The sequence below is a fragment of the Crassostrea angulata genome, chromosome 10 (assembly GCF_025612915.1).
Source record: "Crassostrea angulata isolate pt1a10 chromosome 10, ASM2561291v2, whole genome shotgun sequence".
Classification (NCBI taxonomy): Eukaryota; Metazoa; Mollusca; class Bivalvia; order Ostreida; family Ostreidae; genus Magallana; species Magallana angulata.
Window position 1 is genome coordinate 17567501 of NC_069120.1, and position 10000 is coordinate 17577500.

The window sequence follows — 10000 nt, forward strand, 5'->3', positions numbered from 1 at the left end:
TATCTTGCATTTAAAGATATATGCAAATAATTCCGAAATAAAACTAACATATTGAAATGTTTCTTGCAAATCAGTTGCATATTTCAAACGAACAGATATGATATAATTTTACGGTAAAATGACATGAATATTTCAACATATATTTGAAGACGCTTGATGGTCAAATATTTTCCTTACCATCATTTTCAAACTTATTGTTTTAAACGAATGAGAGTTTTTATAACTCACATGCATTTTGTAGAAGTTTTTTTTTTTTACTTCACATTTTAATCAATCAAACTTTTCTCTGTCCAAAAAGTAAAAAATACTGTTTACGTTTTGTCAGAAAATATATAATTAAGTATTCACGCGTAACTGGAAGATTTGGAAATTTGAATTGTATTTGTTAACCATTTTTCAACTTTGTCAATAGCCAATCAAGTTTGAGATTAATTCATGTCTGAATTCGTATTTTAAAACAAGTATATAATCAAAGTCTTTGAACGTATTTAAATATTTTGCCCTTTTGTTTAAAGAATTTTTTAAAGGCTTATTTGGCTAATAATGAGAAAGAAAACCAAACGATAATTTCCTGTTTTTGTTTTCATTTTATGCTTTTAGTTTATACTGAAGAAAGGTCACTTCAATTAATGGAATAACATTTAATGGTTTCTTGAATGCCGCGCTCGTTTTCCTTTAAAAGGGAGTGAATCAAGGAATACTGCAATATACTTAAGACAAAATCTCAACCTGCTCTCGGCAATGAAAAGCATTTTATCGAAGAGAGATATAAGTGTTATATGTTTGCGCTTCTCCCACGGGCAAGAGATGGCGGTCCAAGATAGGGGGTGGAAATTGTTTCAAAGTTATCAAGTCATGATCTGTGATTTACCAGGTCTTTTGTATATGTATGCTTCACATATTTTATCATCATTCAGCCTTTGTCTAGGGGCTATTGTTTCCATTCTGGATTAAGGAAAATAGCACTTCTGTTTCTTTGTAATATGTATCTGTACCAAAGATTCCGTAATATCGGTATTAATCAAGATGGATATACAGATGTAATGAAATTATACAATCAGGAATTGAACAATTTTTCCAAAAAATATTTATAAAGTTTTGCATCAACATTTGTAAATGGTTGTCTTTTGGAAAGTGCAAATTTTCTCACGGTGTTTGACTCAAATTTTAGAGAGACAGTGTGAAAGATATTCAGTTTTTCAAAATAAAGAATCCTCTGTTTCTTTAGTAATCAAGAGAAATTCCCGATATGAAGTAAGGGTCAATTAGCTGTACCGCGGCGTGTCCTCTATTGTATTGTTTAGCGGCGTTGTACCATTACTTTGGAGCATTACTTGTCAGTGTGATGTGACGTAACAAAAACAGGGGCGATAATCCTATGTCTAAGAAATACTTCAGTCAGATTATAATAGAATAAGCTCTTCTGTTTATCCAGTGCCGTGTGATTTGCTCATGTCTATTCAATTGATTAATTAATTCATTATACTGATAATTCGATTTGTAAATAAACGGTGAAAAAACGTAATGTGATTATCAAAGGAGACTTTCGAGATTGACCATTGCTCCGTATAAAGACATTTCAATTAGTTACATCTTCCCACGTAATTCTTTCAATTTAAGCTTATTAAACAAAACAAAGAAAAAAATTAAAGTTTTTAGAATAAAAACTTTAAACATAGTAATCTTAAACCGTAATGTTACCGTTAAAATAACAGAACACTAATTTTCCTATGGATTTTTTTAGGTTTTGTTTCAAAATTAATTACACTAGTTAACATTGAACATTAGTTGTTTTAAAAGCCTTTTTATTGTGTAATTTTGTGTATATCTTCTGTCTGACTCGTGCAAGCAAAGATACAAATCTTAACTATCATATTTTTATTGTATTTGAATAAAAAAAAATAACACTTAACAAAAGATTTCGGAAATTAATGTCAAAAAATTAAAGGAGATTAAATTGTAATAAAAGAAGAAATTTTCTATGAGTATTTCCCCTTTGAACTTGTAGTCTCATTTATCTTAGCTGGGAGTAGCTGAACACTCGATGAATAAAACGCTGAATAAACATTATACTAAATGCATAACATATTATTTAAATAAGCACCGTAAGCTCCGCCTCCCTGACACGCCCACTGGTTTACTCACTGAAGCGTGTACAACACTGACAAGCCCCAAATATTCCGTACGTAGCCTGTTGGACTTATTTTGGTTAAATGCCTCTGGGCTAGATGTGCTGTGGCGAATCTTTGTGAATCTTAGTGAATCTATTCATGCTGACTATCATTTTGAAAAAAATAATCAACTTACAATTTTTCCCCGGAAAATAATAATTTGTTAGATAATAATATTTACCCATGTGTTTGGACATTTAAACTTCTTGAGCACTAATCGGTGAAATCGTGAAGTCACTGAAATGGAACACTGAAAAGTATTTACAAGTTACCGGATCGAACTTCACCCCTGGGGTTAGGAAGAAGTAGCGTGTCGTACCAATATGGCACAAGTGAGCCCCACGGGGCACGTAGCTACTGCGGAGGAAACTGGACAGGCAAAGGTGAATGGGAGTGGATCTATAACCGATTTAGATCAGTCCCAATCTTACTATCGCAAGGAGGAAATGCCAGAGGCGTTTAACGGACTATTATCAGAATCAGAGGTGCATTTATAAATACATATTTTAAAAAAATATTACCGGTATCTTTCACATGTATTTGCATGTTACGCGAGCACTGTCCTCTAGGTATGTTTATATTGAAAATTAACCGCGGGGGTCTTTGTAATGTTTTTAGGCTAAAAAAGATTTTAGCTTTTCTCTTTGTAACGTTTAAACAATATTTTACTAATCGATTTAAAATGATGTCTGTGAAACGGTGTTTCTCAGTAATCCTTTCCCTGTGTACTGTCTATCAGAAAACATAAAATTATCCCATTACCACACCCCCAGTTCTTCATATTGTATAAAGAGGAGAGGCTATAAAAATACTAATCCAAAATTCGTAATTTTTTGTTTATCTCTGCGTCTCGTTATATTTTTTCTGGGTTTAATTCGTTCCCGCATTTATGCGCGAGGATACATTGTAGCTAATTGAATTCAATAGAAAAAAAGATGGGAGTGACTAAAAATCCAATACTCCCCTCCTTCCTCTTCACACTTCAGTGTTACTCATTCCAGCCTTGGCGATGAAGTGGACGGTGCCCCTGGACGCTTAATTGTTCTATATAACCTTTCTTTAATCAGATTTGAATTCAAAATGCCTGAATCATATGGGTACACGGTATGATGATAGATCTTATGTGATTTTTTTTTTATTTATTTATATAAAATGTATTTTATTAACTGGGCTTATTCTTAAATTTAGGTAAGTGTGACTTCTACTTTTTAAATTTATTTTTATGATTATTAATTAGCTTTCTGTTTTATTGCAGGACCGTCGAGATGTCAGTAGCCATGGCGGTTTGGGACAGTTGGTCAGCAGCGTGTCATCCGCTGGTTCCTTTCCACCCGCCCCTCGGCTCTCTCACACCCCGACCTCAGATTTCCAGCCACCATATTTCCCCCCTCCCTACAACCTCCCATCCCAACAAACAATGGACTTTCATCACCCTCACTTCAATGCGGACTCTTATTCACATTTGAGTAACTTTCATCAGCAATCCCAGCAGCACTATCATCAGCTTCATCCCCCGGAACGAAATGTGCTGCGCTACAAAGAGGAACCCCTCCATAATATGCACCCCGGACTTACTCCACCCCACTCGGAATACGGTGGGATCCGCCGACCAGATATTCTTATGTCAGGGGGACATCCACTAGGTTTTGGTGATCAGAATACAAATTTGTTAAATATTCACCCATCAGCAGGACTGCCGGGCATTGAAGATGGAATCCATCAGGTAAGAACAAGTTTTATTTTTATTTGGTTTTCCCCTCGCTGTGAAATCTCACTGTGGTCGGAATTAGTGTTTGGGACGGGCATTTGTCTTGAAGAAGATGCGCCCATAAATTGTTCAGAAATTATACGTTTGTGGGGTAGTACATCCGTGGGTCCTATCATTAACTCACCGACGGTGGGGGTTCGGTTACATTCGATATTTCAAATCATCTTTATTCTACAAACTGTTATGAAATGCTCTCTATCCGCCTCATGTTTAATTGGTTATTTATTGGAAAGAGGCGATATAAAATGAAGCATCAAATTTGTGAGGTTTCTTTAATGAGAATAGGGTCCGATAGAAAATTGTCCATATCAACGCTCATCTGTGTAGTCTGTAGCAAAATTAGTCATTTTTTATTCTTTAAATTATTGTGCTTTTGAAAAAATATAGCTTTACATATTTTTTATGAGTTCAAAAGATATGTTACATATTGTTTTTATTTTCTGTCATCCAGTTATTCATATTAAACGTGGTAAATATTTTGTTTTTATTTATGCCTGTTATTCATATCACAGTTAATTATTTTTCCCCCGAGGGCAAATAGTAACAGAAATAGCCCATGCATGGATTGTTCTAACAGTACATTTTCAAAATTTCCTGGGGCATAAAAGATGGCCACACATGTTCAGTTTAATTACACATGAATGTGAAGATAAAAAATTATTTTATAAAGATAATAATAAATGTCATTTTATTTTTCATTAATTCAATTTCAAAAAATATGTTTTCTTTGTATTATTTCTATATAGTTTGTTAATTTTTTAAACGGTTATAATTTATCAGAAAGGAAAACACAGTCCAAGTATTTAATAATCAACCATTTTTTTTCCACTTCAAATTTGTTTGTTTGAGTTTTTGTCTTTTATTTTCATTTAACAATTGCAATTTAAAATCCATTCTTAGAAAAAATGTTAAAATCGCTGAGACATAACACTGAGAGGAAAGACTGGCGCCATTCGTTGACTGAACTCTGTAATCACATGCCCTCTTTTAAATAAGGCACAGTAACAAAATACTAACTCTTCAAATACGATGTTTTGTAACATGTTTTATTCCATATTTCTTAAATAATTTTTGCATGGTCAGAATTTAATTAATTAAATGATGCATTAAAAGCGTATTTTAAGTTTTAAAAAATAGTTTATTATTATTACCATTTTTTAATTCTGTATAAGGAAACGAGTTCCCTCAAAAAGTTCTTTGTTTCGCAATTCGGTTTGTTAATTGAGCTAGTTAACAGCCTTGTGTCACTGTGCTTCCAACACACTTTTTGTGGCCCTTTGAAATTTGTATTGCACTATTGTAACTCTCTCTTTCACACTGTTATCATTTTACGCGATCTAAATATTTTTCTTTAATTCTGTCACTGTTCCCGAATTCCTACCGGAATAAATGATGCTGCTCGTTAGAGCGATTTCACGTGATGTAACAACTAGCATAATAAACCGGAGACAGGTATCCCTCGACACTGTTTCCGGATTGACAAATCAGACGTACAATCCTCCACAATGGTCGCTATTTAAATTGTATTTGTAATGTTGATCTTTAATTAAAATTCCCACCCATGCAAAATGGTAGAGAGTAATTCCAAAGCCATTTGGTTTGATCGAGGCTGTCCTATCTCCATTCAAAAACTTGTAAATGGACATTTCCTTTTAATATTCGACATACTTAATCGAGTACCTCTAAGTATAAACCGAACGGACTGGAACCCCCTTTCTGTCGTGTAGTCCTCACTCTTAATAAATTCAGACGACCGTAACCTTAGCAACATGAACCACATCCGATCTATATAATACGTATGTTTTGGAGAATATTGTGACAGTCATGTGGCAGTGAACATACCTGGCAAGAACTATCAACAACATCGTTTTGTAACTTAATATATTGTTGTTGACCGGTCCCCTCCCGTTCACCACTCGGGGTTTACAGACCAAGCAGGCGCGTTCAGTTTTATGTCGTTTTTCTTGTCATGAAGGAGAACGGTATTTTCCTCTTTCTCCCTCATTAACGTCCGTTTTCTAGTCCTCTGTATTCTGCTGTGCCCCTTTTCTTTACATCGCTGTGTTTTTCGTGTTTTGCACTTTATACATGTACCACACACACAAAAAAAGGTATAAACAGTTTTTGATATAAACGACAGAAGAATAGGATGAAAATGGAAAGACATTTTTGCCAACACGTGACATTATCTTCATTGCATGGAGTTATACATACCGTTTTGATACATAAATAAGGCATTTATATTTTGACACCTGAATGCATCTTTATTAAGTTGTTGCTAAGTCACTCAAGGAAAACCATTTACATGAATATGTTAAAAGGAAATTTTAATGGATTCCCATAAAATGCCAGTTTGCACCTTAAATCACACTCGCATAGAACGCTGTGCATTTTAAAACTTCTTTTTATCCAAAGTTTTGTATTATTTTAACAAAAAAATTCTTGAATATGTGCATATATACAATAAATTGAACTTTGGTCATTTCTGTATTTACATATTTAACTTATTTGGAAAAGGGAAAAGTTTCATATATGCAGAGAAAATTAAAATATAATCATAATTTGATAAATTTTTATTTCAAATAAAAACAATGATTTTGGCAGTTAATATCAATTATATTAATTTCAATTTTTTTCTAGTAAAAGGAAAAGTAAACACTCCATATGTGTTTGTCTTGAAATGGCGCTCTCTCACCGCACACTGTGTACCCTAGTTTAACGACAATTCACCTTGAAGTGATAAAAAGAATTTTAATCCATAAAATTTGTTTGAATTGCTCCTTTTTTAACATTCATTTCCCAGTGGTTGTGGCGATAAAAAAATTTGTTAAGGACTCGTGAAAACACACGCTACAAGTTGGTTGTGTCTGCCGATTCGAGTGAGTGATGCATGATGAACCATAGCGAACGTTTCTTATAAGTGATAACGCATTCCACGAAAATGTTAATTAGCCTTTGCAACAGATTTGTACCTATGACAAAAAGACTATCCCGATTTTATTAATGAAACCAAAGGTAAAGATTCATACACATGTATATTTTTTGCCAACAACAAGTGTCCTTTGTTGCATCACAATACAGTTAATGTTAGACATTCAGTCAATCTATGCTGGCTCATATTTCTCGACAGAAAAATATATCTTCGTTGAACTCTTTGACCACCGTATTTGCCAAGAAAGGCCTGGGGGTCTTATTTTCAGGCAGGGTCCAATCGATTGGTTAGAACTTTTTCGACTTCCATCGGCACCAAAAGGCCTCACTAAAGCGTAATGAAAAAAACTGGCATCCAGTATTTAATGTTGTTCTTTTTGTTTTGTCAGCATATTTCGTATCTATTTGTAGCTTTTGCTAGAATAGTTTCGGGTCGTTTTCAATTTTAAAGACCTTTCATATTTTTGTTTTTCTTTACCCCAAAAACTGAATTGAAATTAAAGATGATATCTGCGCATTAAAGCACGGGAAAAAGGTCTTGCTTTTAAAATTCTTTCTTCATCAATATGTACTAGGAACACCCTGACCATCTCCTATTTCAAACCTCAAACGAACAATGGGTGCCATTACCGTCTTGTGATTCAGTGATATTTAATGGACATCTGACCTATCATTCCCCAACCTTCTTGCATAACTCCAAAATGACCATAGCTGGGGACGACCTAGTTTAATCCCTCATCGCTGCCCTTTCATCCATGTCTGAAATTCATGGCTATAAAATGTTATGACTTTTTAATTTCTAGGTCGTTTTAATAAATGCTGCGAAAATTGTAAATTAGAGAAGAGCCCATGTTTTAATATGGAAAAGGCCCGCTGTGGTTGTTGAAAACTGTTGCTTTACGAAAGGTTTTGTGATATTTCGATTTGTAGGGTCTAAATGAAGCTTTGCTGAAATGAAATGCAGAATGACACAAAATAAATTGTCTGACTGCTCATCCATTGCTTAAATCACAAATTTAAATGGCAAAAATGATAATACACACACTTTATTGTACGATTAATGCGTGTAGAATATCTGAAGCAAAATCAAGTACATGTATAGAAAGCCGCACACTTTCTCCAAACACTGACACATGTTTATGTACGTTGAAACAACTTGATGGATAGGGTACTCGCACAAATCGACCCGAGTGACAGATCAGCACGAATACGTCTATCATTTTCACTGACATTAATCCCGATGTTTCCATGACAACGGAAGATACGGACATTTTTTGGCCCGGCTTTCGTTGTTTCTTCTTTTAATTAATTGACTATTGGCGACATCCTAATTAACAAGGAATTAAGAACTGCACGGTCTTTACCACTTAAAAATTTTACTCGGGGGACAGAATTTGTATTATTTCGAACATAATCAATCCCTAAAAACAAAGGCGATTAAGGTTTTTCTTTTTTTGTTTATTTTGTTTAATTGTATTGTGTATGATTTTCTGTTCAATATTTTGATATTTCCTTTGACAGGGAGCCATTGATGAGTCGGGTAACTACATCTCTAGTGATCACAATGGAGTCATCAGAAAGGGTCAGTAATCAGAGATTTCTTATTTATTTATTTATTTATTTATTTATTTATTTTGCATTTGCGACAGAAATTGTTGGTTGTTAGCGTATTTGTTCATTATAACTGGTTTTGAATACTCAGGAAAACCAGACTTGTTTAACTACAGGTAAAGGACAAAGAGCAAAGAAAAGCTATAAATGCCAAATAATAGGCAGTACTATAAACCCAAGCAGGCGAATATCCTTACAGGACACCAGTCAAAATATGAAAAATGAGTTATAAAAATTCTCATCACTACTCGAATATGGTCTTACAAACACGTGTATTTGGTTATCTGCTTGGAAGAAATGGATATTCTGTTTTTAGCTGTATGATATTTCCAACAGACAAATATATTGCACTAGTCCAGAACAGTCAATAGGGTTTTTAGCAGTCTCTGCTTTCTATTGTTTGTTTTGTACCTTATGGGGGAAGTGTGTTTACCTTTTCCCATGATTCCATGGTGCAATGCGGAAGTTATAGAGGCATTGGCCCTTAGGGTCTCCTTAAAGTACGCCGGCACACTAACATTGTTCGACTTACTCCAGAAGTAGATATATTCAGACAGAGAAATTGTTCCTTTAGGCAACATTGTCACTCTCTCATTGTGCATTCATTCACAACTTTTTTAACAATACACACACAAATACTACTATGACCTCAATTGAAAAAATGGTTCCCTATTTCATTCATAGAGTAAAACGAAATGGGCATTCCTTTGCAAAAGGGAACTATAGAAACAAAAATGACAATATTTGTTGAACGTTGGTAAAATCTACGAGATGCAGTGTTTCGAATATAAATTGCAAACCGAAAGGGTTTTTTTCTGTTGCCTGGTATAAACTTGAAGTTTTTGTTTTGCTTTCCTAATTTTTCGGGTAAAGGTCTGTTTCCATCCACTTTCAAAAATTAAAATTATTTTATCTTGATTTTTTTTATACATGCCAAAATTTTTGTTGAGTCTGAAGTGTTGATTTCACTGAAAATAATAATTATCAATTTTAAAAAATACTTCAATATTATATAACAAACAAAATAGAGAATTTCCTGCAAGTAAAACACTGTCTTATAATAAAGAACGAATATGGTTTCACCATATGATACAAAAAACTTGATTTGCCGGCGTTCACCAGTAGACAGCTTTAAGCCAGTGGCACAGGGTACCCGAGCTTCGGCACTTTAAAAACATTGTCACATAAATTAGATGCCATTTTATTTATGTCGCGATGGATGTAACTGATGATACGATCTATAGCAACTAAGAAAAAGTGCTGAAAGGTTGCAAATAAACGAGGCAAAAAATGATAATGTAGGGTACATCTTAATTGTAACAACGCTCCGACTCATGCATAATAGAATGCAAATATTATAACTGAATTGAGTTGTCAACGGCATTATTAGCGACGGGAATTTTCTAAAAATACAATGTACATGAGAAAGGACAGTTGATGCATTTTATATGTATTTTGTTACTTTTTCCTCTTTCTCTACACATTCTTGATAAACCTTGTTACACCACTTTTAACAGAC

At 34.0% G+C, this 10000-nt stretch overlaps 1 protein-coding gene across 4 annotated transcripts in view; it reads left to right on the top strand.

The window, feature by feature from the left end:
- Positions 1-10000, top strand: part of LOC128166395 (transcription factor AP-2-epsilon-like) — a 26860-nt gene that overhangs the window by 10475 nt on the left and 6385 nt on the right. For 2 of the 4 annotated variants that reach the window (XM_052831526.1, XM_052831527.1), the window contains 2 exons: positions 3427-3894; positions 8392-8452. In XM_052831526.1, coding sequence (XP_052687486.1) covers positions 3427-3894; positions 8392-8452 — 529 coding nt within the window. Of the gene's footprint in view, positions 1-2195; positions 2657-2881; positions 3276-3426; positions 3895-8391; positions 8453-10000 lie in introns of those variants that run through there. The other 2 variants (XM_052831525.1, XM_052831528.1) reach the window with 2 other exon arrangements.